We start from the raw sequence: 13,135 nt of genomic DNA, 5'->3' as shown, positions 1-13,135 counted from the left end.
AGCGAGTATTCTTATCCCCCTCCTTAACATACAAAGCACGAGATTTTTGTCTCCAAGAAATTTCCTCAAGAGAAGCCAACTATTCTATGTCAGCTTTGAGTTGAATACGATAAAGAAGATCCTCATTCGAGAGATCTTGCAGCTCCTCTCTAACATCAAGACCCCTCAATTCAGTCAGCAAATTTTTTTTTTTGAGTGCCAAGTCACCAAACTCCTCCTTGTTCCACTTTTTTAAATCTGCTTTCCAAGCCTTCAATTTTTGAGCCAAGATAAAACTTGGTAAACCCACAAAACTATACCCGTTCCACCATTGCTGCACTCTATCAACAAAACCCTCAACTTTCAACCACATATTTTCAAATTTAAAAGCACTACGACCCCTACGAACAGCGCCAGCTTCCAACAAAAGAGGGCAATGGTCAGAAATAACCCGAGGAAGCACCCTTTGAGAAACATTCTCGAAATGATCTACCCAGTCTAGGGAAGCCAAAACCCTATCAATTCTAGACATAGAAGGAAGGCCAAAATCTTTGAACCAAGTAAATGAAGCACCCTCTAGAGGTAAGTCAACTAAGGAATTCCTCTCTATAAAGTCCGAAAATGCAAACATAGCAGGGCAAAATGACTCACAACCAAGTCTTTCACTTGGGAACCTAATGATATTGAAATCACCTACTAAGCACCATGCCATGGGCCATCTGACACGGAACTGTGACAACTCCTCCCACAAGGTAACACGCTGCCCATCCTCATAAGGACCATACACACCTGTACAAGCCCAAACAAAGTCGTCCACCACACCTCTCAATAAGACACTGATAGAAAACTGACCGGCAATTACATCCAATTTCTCAAAAACCCTCTTATCCCAAATCAACAAAATCCCACCAGAAGTCTGCACAGCATCCAAAACAGCCCAATTAGTGAAAGGACTTCCCCACAAACTTCGAACAAAGGCAGCATCAGAAGAAGATGCTTTAGTTTCTTGAAGACATACAATATCACACTTCCATTCCTTTAGGAGATTCTTACAAACCTCTCTCTTCCGGGGATTGTTAAGCCCCCTTACGTTCCAAGAGAGTAGACGTAAATTCATTTACAACTACCAACAACCCCTGTAGCAGTCAAAGAGACTATGCTCTTGCTCCTAGAAGATACCCCATCGTAGTTAACATTAGAGATAAGCCCCTTAAGTTCCCTGAGTCCTCGTGACCCTGAGTTTGCTGGTTGCTTGGGCACCCCCTCAACAACCACCTTAAGACACTCCTTTCTAATGGCATTGACAGAGGGTGATCGGAGAGATGGAGGTGGTAGTAAGAAAGGAAAGCAATTAATGCCAAATATTCAAAATTCAAACAAAGAAATTTTGAACAATCAGAACCATGATTCACGCGATATGGATGCTGGGAAGGAAAGAGCACTGCCTGAGGCTAGAATTACGTTTGAGATTAATGAATACGTTAGCAGTGGCACTGATTTATCTCTGGATGTTTGCTTGAGATTGGACCGTGGACCAGATGGTAGGTGGGAAGTTAAGTGGTCCAAAGTCCAGGAAGTGGGCCAAAATGTTAAGCCCACAGAAGGTTATTTTAAGCCTACAACTCCATTCAACCAAGGCAACACAGTCAAGGCCAAACCAGTCCACACTTTTAAACCCAAGCCCATCTCTGTCTGGCGGCCCAAAACAAAACAGCTCACTTCCTCCTCTTCTTTTCCAGTACGCGAAACCCAAATCCCAGGGATATCTTTGGCATTAGTCAGGGCGAGTTCTGTGAGAGATAATAAGAGCTCCGATGTAGTGATTGCCGAGCCGATGCTTCCTCAAGCTGTTCTCGGTAGCTCTCCGACACTAACCCACTCGACAAAGGTCGCTGATGAAGCTGATAATGAGATTCTCGGCTCCGATGAGGCCGATGAGACCAGGTATGGGTCGGCAAACACCTCCGATGGTGAAGAGAATTTGCAACGAGACATCCAGTTGATTCTTCAGGAGCATTCCGACAACATTATCAAGAAATGGGGGAATTCAGAGCAATGGGTGCTTGAATTGCAAGATGGAAGGAGGGTGGCGGTTCCGATTCAAATCTCTCTTCTGCCGGGTGAAGCCACAGAGGTTTCAGAAGACCAAAATCAGTTGGCCTTGGTTCCGTTGAAATCTTCAGACTCCTTGGAAGTGTCATTAGCTCAGTATGACAGGGATGAAGTAATTGTGGAGGATTGGGTTTTGGACACCTATTCGAAGGATGCTAAGCTGCCTCTAGCTGTTGAACCACTTGCTTTCTCACTACCCTTGGACATGAAAGAACAGGAAGTTGTGGGTGTGGAGAATTCAGTGGGTGTGGATAGCTCGATGAGGCAAGAACCTTACTCAGAGTGGTTCCAAAGCAGATTCAATGGCTTTGATAGCTTCTTGGGCACGTCCCTAGAAGGTTTGGAAAATCAAGCAACTAAATTTCTATTGACTTTTGAAGCTGAATTACAACGGAGGGCTGCTTTGGACAGGAAAGCACGTGATTTAAAGAGTCCGGGGGTGAAAGGGTTAAGAGAGTTGAAGGGTCTATTTAGTTCTATTAATTATGGTTCTACCTCTGCTCGACGCAGTGGTAATAATAGGGATCGGGCTCTCTCTATTCCTCAATTAACTTAAAATTGCTTTCCTGGAATGTTAGAGGGTTGAATGGGGTAGAAAAGAGGCTTCAGATTCGTAATTTGCTATGGAATTGGAGGGCTGATATTGTGTGCTTGCAGGAGACCAAACTTGAATGGATTACTAGAGGAATAGTTCGTAGTATATGGAGCTGTCCTTATGTAGATTGGTTGTACCTCTCTGAAGGTGCTTCTAGAGGTATTTTATTGATGTGGGATAGAAGGGTTGTGGAGAAGGTGGAGGAGGCGGTGGGGCATTTTTCAGTTTCATGCAAATTCAAAAATGTTGGTAACCAGTTTAAGTGGGCTTTTACAGGTGTATATGGACCAAATTTGAACAAAAAGCGTAGGAATATGTGGGAGGAACTAACCGGGCTGATTAGTTGGTGGGATTTGCCTTGGTGTCTAGGTGGTGACTTTAATATAATCTGTTTCCCATCAGAGAGACGAGGGGCTGCAAGTTATACTCGGGCTATGTGTAGATTTTCTGACTTTATCTCTCTTCATGGGCTAATGGATATACCTTTAGAAAGGGGCCTTTACACTTGGTCCAACACATCCTCTGCATCTAGAATTGATCGGTTTCTTATCTCTCTACTCTTGGTAGATCATTTCACACAGTTTTCCCAAAAAAGGATGTCTAGAGTACTTTCAGACCACTTCCCAATTCTGATGGAGGGTGGGAATCAGAGGAGAGGTAGAATTCCTTTTCGTTTTGAAAATATGTGGTTGAGGGCGGAAAATTTTGTGGACAAAGTGAAGGCTTGGTGGGCATCCTATTTGTTCCAAGGAACTCCTAGTTTTATCTTAGCTAAGAAGTTGGCAGCTTTGAAGTTGGATCTAAAAAAGTGGAATGAAACGGAGTTTGGCAATGTCACATATAAGAAACAGCAGCTTTGGAGCAAGTTGAATGATTTGGATACTAAAGAGGAGACTCACCCATTAACAGCTGAGGAAAAGTTAGAGAAAGTTAATCTCCGTACGCATATTGAAAAGTTGACTCTTTTAAAAGAGATTAGTTGGAGGCAAAAGTCTAGGGTGCTGCACTTGAAGGAGAGAGACACCAATACCAAATTCTTTCATAGAATGGCTAATTCTAACAAAAGAAATAATAGTATTGATAGCCTTATGGTTAATGGCAGCTTGTCCTCAGATCAGGGTGAGATTGCAGATTGTTTTACTCAAATTTTCAAGAAGTTATATTCTGAGCAGCAAGTTGATCGACCATTTTCAGATGTATTAGTTTTTCCAATGATATCCAATGACAAGGCGCTTTCGCTAGAGAGACCTTTTGAGGAGGGAGAAATATTTGATGTTATACAGAATTTTAATGGCGATAAAGCTCCTGGACCAGATGGTTTCCCAATGGCTTTTTTCCAAGCTTGCTGGGGGGTTCTCAAACCTAATCTAATGGCTGTATTTCATCATTCTTTTGCTAAAGGTCAGTTTGAGAAAAGTTTCAATGCAACATTCATTACTCTCATCCCTAAAAAAAATGCAGCAAGTGAAGTTAAGGATTTCCGTCCCATTAGTCTTATTGGGGGGATTTATAAAATTATTGCTAAAATCTTGTCCAACCGTCTTCGCACGGTTATGGAAGATATAATTTCATTATCACAAAATGCTTTTGTGAAGAACCGACAAATCCTTGACCTTGTACTTGTTGCTAATGAATGCCTTGATAGTAGATTGAAGGCTGGTTTGCCGGGTTTACTTTGCAAACTAGATGTTGAGAAGGCTTTTGATCATGTAAACTGGGATTTTCTCTTGAAGCTGCTAGAACGGAGTGGGTTCTCTGCTAAGTGGAGGTAGTAGATTTTCTTTTGCCTATCTACGGTTCGTTTCTCTGTTCTGATTAATGGCTCTCCTTGTGGATTTTTTGAGAGTGCTAGAGGGTTGAGACAAGGTGATCCATTGTCTCCTTTATTATTTGTTTTGGTTATGGATGCCCTTGGAAAAATGTTGAATAAAGTTGTCCATGAGGGACGTATGTCAGGCTTTAGGGTGGGTGACTTAGAGGGAAGATCCTTGGTGGTGTCTCATCTCCTCTTTGCGGATGACACCCTAATTTTTTGTGATGCTGATCTAGATCAAATTTTGATTCTACGTATGATTCTTATTTGGTTTGAGGTGGTGTCTGGTTTAAAGATAAATTTGGGCAAGTCAGAATTGGTCCCTGTTGGAACGGTGCATAACATTGAATTATTGTTGACTGTACTTGGCTGCAAGCAAGGTACTCTTCCAATGAAGTACTTGGGTCTTCATCTGGGTGCTAAATTCAAGGATAAGACCATATGGAACCCAATTCTAGAGAAGATGGAAAGAAGATTAGCAGGGTGGAAGCGTTTGTACTTATCCAAGGGAGGTAGAGTCACTTTAATTAAAAGCACTCTATCTAATTTACCCACTTACTTTCTATCTCTTTTTCCTATGCCTGCTGCTGTGGCTAACCGGATTGAGAAACTTCAGCGGAATTTTTTATGGGGTGGCATTGGTGATGAACCTAAATTTCATCTGGTTAAATGGGCTGCTGTTTGTTCCCCCATTTCTTCGGGTGGCTTAGGGATAAGGAATGTAAGACTTTTTAATGAAGCTTTGCTTAGGAAGTGACTATGAAGATTTGGGACTGAGAAGGATGCCCTTTGGAGGCAAGTGATTGAGATGAAATATGGATGTGTTTGGGGGGGCTGGTGTACCAGACCTGTTAATGGTCCATATAGTGTTGGTTTATGGAAAAATATCAGTCAGGGATGGCCTTCTTTTTCACGCCATATTCTGTATGATATTGGTGACAGGTCTAGGGTGACGTTTTGGCAAGACCGTTGGTGTGGTGAGACGTCCCTTGCAGTCAGTTATCCTGAGTTATTTAGATTTTGCGGGGATAAGGAGGCTAGTGTGGCTGCACTTATGAAGTACACCAATGGCGTCCTTGTTTGGGATATCAGTTTCTTTAGGGGTGTGCATGCTCGGGAATTAGAGGCTACGTCAAGCTTCTTGGATACCATATATGGTTTTTCTATAAGGGGGTTTGGTGAGGATAAGATGTATTAGAAGCCTAGTAGAGATAAGGAGTTTAAGGTTAATGATTATTATAGAATTTTAGTGGGCTCTACTGACTTCTATTTTCCTTGGAAAAGCATTTGGAAACAGAAGATTCCTTCTCAAGTAACTTTCTTTGTTTGGACTGCTGCTTTAGGGAAATGCTTGACAATTGACAATTTAAGAAAAAGGAAGGTTTGGATATTGGATTGGTGTTACATGTGCAAGTGTAATGGTGAATCAGTTGACCATCTCTTCCTTCATTGTTCGGTTGCTATGGACCTGTGGGCTATGGTTTTGGGTTTATTTGGAGTAAGCTGGGTTATGCCCCAATCTATTTTGGGGCTCTTAGAGTGTTGGCAAGGCAAGTTTGGTCATTATCAAAATGGTTTTATTTGGTCAATTGTACCCCATTGCTTAATGTGGTGTCTTTGGAGAGAGAGAAATAATAGGTGTTTTGAGGATATTGAGAGATCCATACCAGACCTCAAGTCATTTTTCTTTAATATTTTATTGGATTGGTTGGTTGCTATGCAAAACCAATCATTCCCTTCTTATTTTGATTTTCTTGATTCTTGTAATTTTTGTCTTTGAGTTGTTGACCCCTTGTACACTCCCTGTGTACTAGGGTGATCCTATTTTGATATCAATAAAACTTATTACTTATAAAAAAAATAGCTACATTAAGGAATAGATTGGTGAGGGAGGACAAGAATTGATTGAATGCATAATAAGTATGGTAGAGTCTATGCATGGTCAGTATGTGGAAGAATGAGCAAATGTTGTTGTTAAGGAAGCAAATGACTCTCCATTAGCAACAAGGGTTATGCAAGTTCTAAAACAAGAAGTGGAGGATGGTAGACATCATAAAGGTTATGTTCTTTGTGAGGAGGCAACCATGAATGGGTTCCATCTTTTGCATAGATGTGAAAAATCATACGAAGCTATTTTGGGCAGAAGGTGCAACACACAAAGCATGTACAAGTTAGTGCATCCACACTCCTTGCAACCAAAGAAAGGGAAGGCAAGCCCCAAGCCAATAATTAAATTGAAGAAGGTTGAGTCACTAGTGAAGAATACAGCCTAGTAGTGTCAAAATATGCAAGATTGATCATTAGCGAGGCATACACTTAATGTTCACTTTGGTGTACATGTTTTACAATTGAAAAGTCAACCAAACTTGAGAACAAGTTTGCTTTCAAGAAAAGGAGTCCTCTTAATGCAGATGCATCTACATTGGTGTTTCATTTGTGTGGGACTTGGTTGTGCAGAAACAGCAGCCTTTGGTGTGCTGCAACAGCAGCAAACTCATCATACAAGGCAACTGTATCATCCTATAACTTCATACAAGTCTTGTGGCAACCAAAAGCACTTGAGGTCAAGTACTTCTTAAGAGAAAGAGTCCTGATGCAAGGCATTTCAAGCAACTATATGCCTATATCCTAATCCACTTGTAACTAATTAGTTAGTTAGTTAGCTAGTTAGAAGAGTTCTTAAGCATTAGCCTATAGGATTTAGACACTTGTCAACCATCTAGAGGTTGCCAATGCCAAACAACTAGTATAAGCAGGAGAATGTAAGCTCTTTGTAAATTACTTTTGGTAATTGAATGAATTGTTAGCCTTTGTGTGCTATTTGGAACTGTGTTCTTGCAGAGATACTTATCCACCTATCAATTTGTTATAAGTAACTCAGCCCTTTCATTGTTTCTAAACCATACACAAACAGCCCATCACATCCCGTGCATCACCCTTTCTCTTCCTCTAGTACTGAAGCATTACCTTCTGGTGATAAATCTGTCTTTACCACTTATATGGGGAGTAATAGAGGTGGTCGTGGGGGCCGAGGCCGTGGAGGTCGTGGCCAAGGGGGCTGTAGTAGTGAACAAGGGGGTCGTGGTAGAGAACGTTGTCTTCGTAAGTGCACTTATTGTCATGGTGAGAATCATACAGTAGACTTTTGTTGGAAGTTGTATGGTAAACCCTCGGCTCACCAAGTTAGTTTTCAAGTTGAAGAACCTTCACAGTCACTTCCACCAACATCCAGAGTAGTCTCTATTCTTGAGGAAGAGTACAATCACCTCTTGTCTTTGCATTCCAACTCTGTTAGGTTTGATTCTACTGCTACTTTGGCTCAACAAGGTACTTCTGTTGCTTGTCTTGCCACGCAAGACCCTTGGGTCATTAACTCAGGTGTTACTGATCATATGACAGGTATCTCAGGTTTACTCTCTAACCTTGAGCAATCTAGTAGTCTTCCCAATGTTACATTGGAAGATGGCTCAACCACTACAGTTTTTGGTTTGGGCACCGTCAATCTTAGTCCTAATCTTTCTCTATCTTCTGTCTTATATATTCCTAATTTTCCTTTTAATCTTTTGTCAATTAGTAAGCTTACTAAAATTTTGAATTGTGCTACCATTTTTTATCCACTCATTGTATCTTTTAGGATCTCAAGACGGGCAAGATTATTGGTGGAGGGCATGAAGCTGGTGGACTTCATTACCTGGATCGATGTGGTTCTTCCCGTTTAGTGGCTTCTCATTTGTCTATCTCACCTCTTCAGCATCACTGTTGCCTTGATCATCCATCTCTCCAGAATTTGAAGTCATTAGTTATGTTGTGTCATCAAATTGAGCCTTTACAATGTGAAGCATGTCAATTGGGTAAACACCATAGGGTGCCTTTTGCCTCTAGGTGTGAGAGTCGTGTTAGTAGTCCTTTTCATTTAGTTCATTCTAATATTTGGGGTCCAATAAACACTCCCTCATTGCTGGGATTTAGATATTTTGTCATTTTTTTTATGATTATTCTAGAGTCACCTATCTTTATCTTATGAAAGAACGGTCTGAATTGTACTCAATTTTCAAATCATTTTATATGGAAATAAAGACTCAGTTTAATGTCTCACTTCATATTTTTCAGTCTGATAATTCTCGTGAATATTTTCATACATCTTTGTCTCAATTTTTTGATGATTATGGTATAATTCACCAATCTTCATGTCTCCATACTCCACAACAAAATGGTGTTGTTGAACGCAAAATGCGTCATTTGTTAGAGGTCACTCATGCCTTAAAGTGTCATATGCATGTTCCCAAATCATATTGGAGTGATGTTGTTCTCACTGCCTGTCACCTAGTTAATTGTATGCCTTCCACTGTTCTAGGTGGTCAGATCCCTTATACTGTGATCTCTCCTGATGCATCTTTGTTTCATCTACCTCTTAAGATCTTTGGTTGTGTGTGCTATTTTTATATCTTAGGTCCACGGAATGACAAACTTGATCCTAGATCCATTAAATGTGTTTTTCTTGGGTATTCTTGTACTCAAAAGGGATATTGGTGTTACTCACCTACTCTTTGTCGTCATTTCATTAGTGCTGATGTCACATTTGATGAATCTCAATCCTAATTCTCTCCTGTTGCTAGTGACAATTCTCCTCCTTGTCTTCCTCTCCTACCACCTGTGTCTCCTATTGAATCTCCTCAGAAACCACTCCAGGTATATCGTCATCGGTAGAAACCTCCAACAAAGACTTCTTCCCCGCCTAGTGATCTACCTCCTGATCCTGCCTCTCTTCCAATTGCTTTGCGCAAAGGTAAGCGTTCTTGTACCTCTCACCCTATCTCTCAGTTTGTCTCTTATGGTCGCTTGTCTTCATCTCTTCATGCCTTTACCACATCCTTGAATTCTACTGTTGTTCCTAAGTCTATTAGGAAGCTATGTCCATCTCTGGTTGAAAGTCTGTTATGGAGGCAGAAATGTCTGCCTTGTCTGAAAATGCTACTTGGTCTTTAGTTACTCGTCCTCCAGGAAAAACTATTGTTGGTTGTCTTTGGGTGTATACTATAAAGTATTTGCCTGATGGTTCTATTGAGCGTTTGAAGGCTCGCTTGGTTGCCAAAGGGTATACCCAAACATATGGTGTTAACTATGTTGAGACATTCTCACTTGTTGCTAAAATTTCTTCTGTCCGAATTTTGATCTCCTTGGCTGCTAATTTGGGCTGGCCATTATTTCAGTTAGATGTTAAAAATGCCTTCTTGAATGGCAATTTGAAGGAAGAGGTGTATACAGAGCAACCACCTGGGTTTGTTGCTCAAGGGGAGTTTGGAAAAATGTGTAGATTGTATAAGGCCATCTATGGTCTTAAACAATCTGCCAAAGCTTGGTTTGGTAAATTCAGTGAAGTAGAGTTAAAGTTTGGATTGCGACGTTGCCACTTTGATTACTCTGTGTTTTCTCATAGCTCTGATAGAGGAAAGATTTTGTTGATAGTATATGTTGATGATATTATAATCACCAGTGATGACAAGCAGGGTAGAAAAGATACCTTTAAAACTCCTTTCGTACTGAGGATATGGGTAAAGTTCGTTATTTCATGGATATTGATGCAGCACGATCTAAAGAAGGCATTAGTAGTTTATCATAAAGGAAGTATGAGTTTGATATTTTGGAAGAAATTGGCTTGTTAGGATCTAAACTAGTGGAGACTCCTATAGATCCTAATGTCAAAGTGTATGAAGATCAGGGAGAGATGTGATCTAATTCTAAGAGATATCGTCGTCTAGTTGGTAAACTAAATTATCTCACAATTACTTGCCCAAACATATCCTTTACAGTTAGTGTTTTAAGCTAGTATATGAAAGATCCTTGCCTTCCACATTGGGAGACAGTTATTCGAATTGTGAGGTATCTTAAAGCATATCAAGGTCATGGTCTTTTGTATAAAGCTAATGGTCACCTACGGGTAGAAGCCTACATTGATGCTGATTGGCCTGGATCACCGTCAGATAGAAAATCCACTACTGGGTATTGCACTTTTCTGGGAAGAAATATGATTACTTGGAGAAGTTAGAAACAAACTGTTGCTGCTAGGTCTAGTGCAAAGGCTAAGTATAGAGCCATGACACACACATCATGTGAGCTTATGTGGATTAAGCATTTACTTGAGGAATTAAGAATTGTTGTGAAACTGCCTATGACTATGCATTGCGATAATCAAGCACCAATTTACATTGCCTCCAATCTTGTGTTCTATGAGCGAACCAAACATATTGAAGTAGATTGTCATATTACTCGGAAGAAAGTAAAAGATGGTGTAATTGCTACTCCATGTGTTTCTACAAGAGTCCAGATTGCTTATATCTTTACCAAAGCTTTATGTAAGACTCGTTTGGGTTTATTATGTAACAAGTTAGGATTGTATGATATATACTCTCTAGCTTGAGGGGGAGTGTTATAGTAATAGGGGCAAAACAGTAATATCATGTACTCCCTTATATATAAATAATATTTTATGTGTTAGAGTTGACTTATCAAACCCAAAACACCTTCACCTTAAACAACACGACCGAAGTGACAACCACCTATGATTCATCTAGGACAAATATACAAAAAAAAAAAAAAAAAAAACCAACAACAACAACAAATACAATAAGTAATAATAATATAAAACTAAAATACAAGCTTGAAGAACAAGCTAATGTACCATGCACGCACAAACAAGTTAAAAACCCACAACATTTGTGGCAGAAACTGGTTTACTCTTTCATTTTTTGTAAACCATTTTTTGCCTCACCCAAAACTTATCAACCGACAACCACCCACTACCCCCCTCCCCCAACTATTTGCCACATAACCACTAGCCCCCATTTACATCCCCAGTCTCCAATGGCCGGTGGCTATTGCCACCACTGGTCCCTTATCACGATTTTTTAATCTAAAAATTTCCTTTTTTATATTATATATATGTTTAAGAGATGAGAAAATTGAGATATCATACTTATAGAGAATGAAAGGGCTAGAAAACCCCACCACCCTTTTTGGACTTCCTGCCTCTCAGTTGTAGCCCTAGGTGGCTCAAGGACCATTGATTCTTTACAGATGGCACTAGACTGAATCTGATGAGGGTGGAACCCCAAGAATCAGAACAGTGCTCTTCATCCATCTAGTCACTCACTCCCTCAAAACCACTCAGTCCCTCAAAACGAGGGAGGATACTTTTGATGGGACAGGGATCCTCCTCCTTTCACTTCCACAACATAAATTATCGGAGAGAGAAAGAAGATACTTTTATAAACAAGATCCTTCATTCATTCTAAGAGAGGATAGAAAATTCAGAGAGAGAAAAATTTTAAAATGTGAGTTCTAACTTGTAATCATCTTCTTCGGCCAGACCGAAGATAATATAAATTAAAAGTTCTTAGTCATTTATTTCAATTATATTAGTCTTTTGATTTGGTTTCTTACCTAGTTCTCCCAATGTAAATCATTCCCCCATAAAATATAAATTAATTGTGCCGTTCATTTACTTTTTTGTATATTGACCCTATATTTTCATTACCACTTGTTAAGATCCAATCTATAATTAGACAAATAATAATAAAGGTTCACCTTCCAGTGAATAAATGCTCCCTTAGGCCCAATATTGTGGGTTTTCGTTGGCTACGCCGCTTTTTTAGGAATTCTTCTAACACATTTCTCATTTTGAAAGCTTCTTCAAAGTAATTATCCTTAAGGAAAAAGAAGAGAAAAAAAAAAAGATACGGTAAGAAAGCACAGTTTGTCAACTTTATAATGTAATGTCAAATAGAGAAGATGGGAACTACCTGATTCATGTCTATCGTTTGCAAGGCTTCTCCTCGAGTAAAGATGATGGCATGATTTTGATTTTCAGCTTTCCCTTCACCAACATCTACTGGACGACCTGGAAGCTTGATGCGGTATATTTCCTATTAAGGTATAAAAGAGCATATTTATTAGTATAACATAGGTGCATTATTTAAAATTCACAATGCAATGGATGGAGTTGAAATGAACATATGGCTTTTTAGCATTGAAAAAAAAAATCTACAATTGAATATTTATTGGATGTTTGAGTAGATCAAGCATGACATCAATTTGTTCCTTTCTCACAGAAGTAAACATTGAAAGTACTATATAGCAAGAATGCACAAATCATATGTTGACTTGTAGCATTTGGCTACATCATTTGCCTTAGCTTATTTGTTTAAAGGTTAGACAAGAAGTAGCCAACCTATTTTCTTAAAGTCACTTTTCTTCTGACCTTTAAGCAAATAAGAAAGCAGCAATAAGCTAGCCACACGCACAAGGCTTAGTGTACAGGAGCCTAGCCCAAAAGAAATAAAATAAATGGCTCTAAATAATCTCACTAGAAAAGAAATATACAAAACTAGGTCGAATACCAAAAGAAAGGTATCATAACAGCTGCACCCAATAGAGAAAATGTCTTACTTGTATGAAAATATTTCTTTAGGTAAAATTGTAATAAGCCAGCCCTTTACCTCTGTCATTCTTATCATCTAGAACATACGATCCTACTTTGTCTAAACGATCCAATCCCATTAGAATCAATGGAAGAGAAAGATTGGAGTAGGATTGGTGCGATCACACCAATCCAAAGATCCAAGCATTCATGGGCTTAA

General features: G+C 39.6%; 1 protein-coding gene across 1 annotated transcript in view; it reads right to left on the bottom strand.

The window, feature by feature from the left end:
- Window positions 1–13,135, bottom strand: part of LOC142640309 (callose synthase 7-like) — a 105,222-nt gene that overhangs the window by 71,591 nt on the left and 20,496 nt on the right. The window contains 2 exon segments of the mRNA XM_075814372.1: window positions 12,084–12,202; window positions 12,299–12,421. Of these exon segments, the coding sequence (XP_075670487.1) occupies window positions 12,084–12,202; window positions 12,299–12,421 (242 nt within the window).

Source organism: Castanea sativa, chromosome 6, assembly GCF_040712315.1.
Source record: "Castanea sativa cultivar Marrone di Chiusa Pesio chromosome 6, ASM4071231v1".
Taxonomy (NCBI): Eukaryota; Viridiplantae; Streptophyta; class Magnoliopsida; order Fagales; family Fagaceae; genus Castanea; species Castanea sativa.
This window is presented reverse-complemented; position numbering and strand designations above follow the sequence as displayed.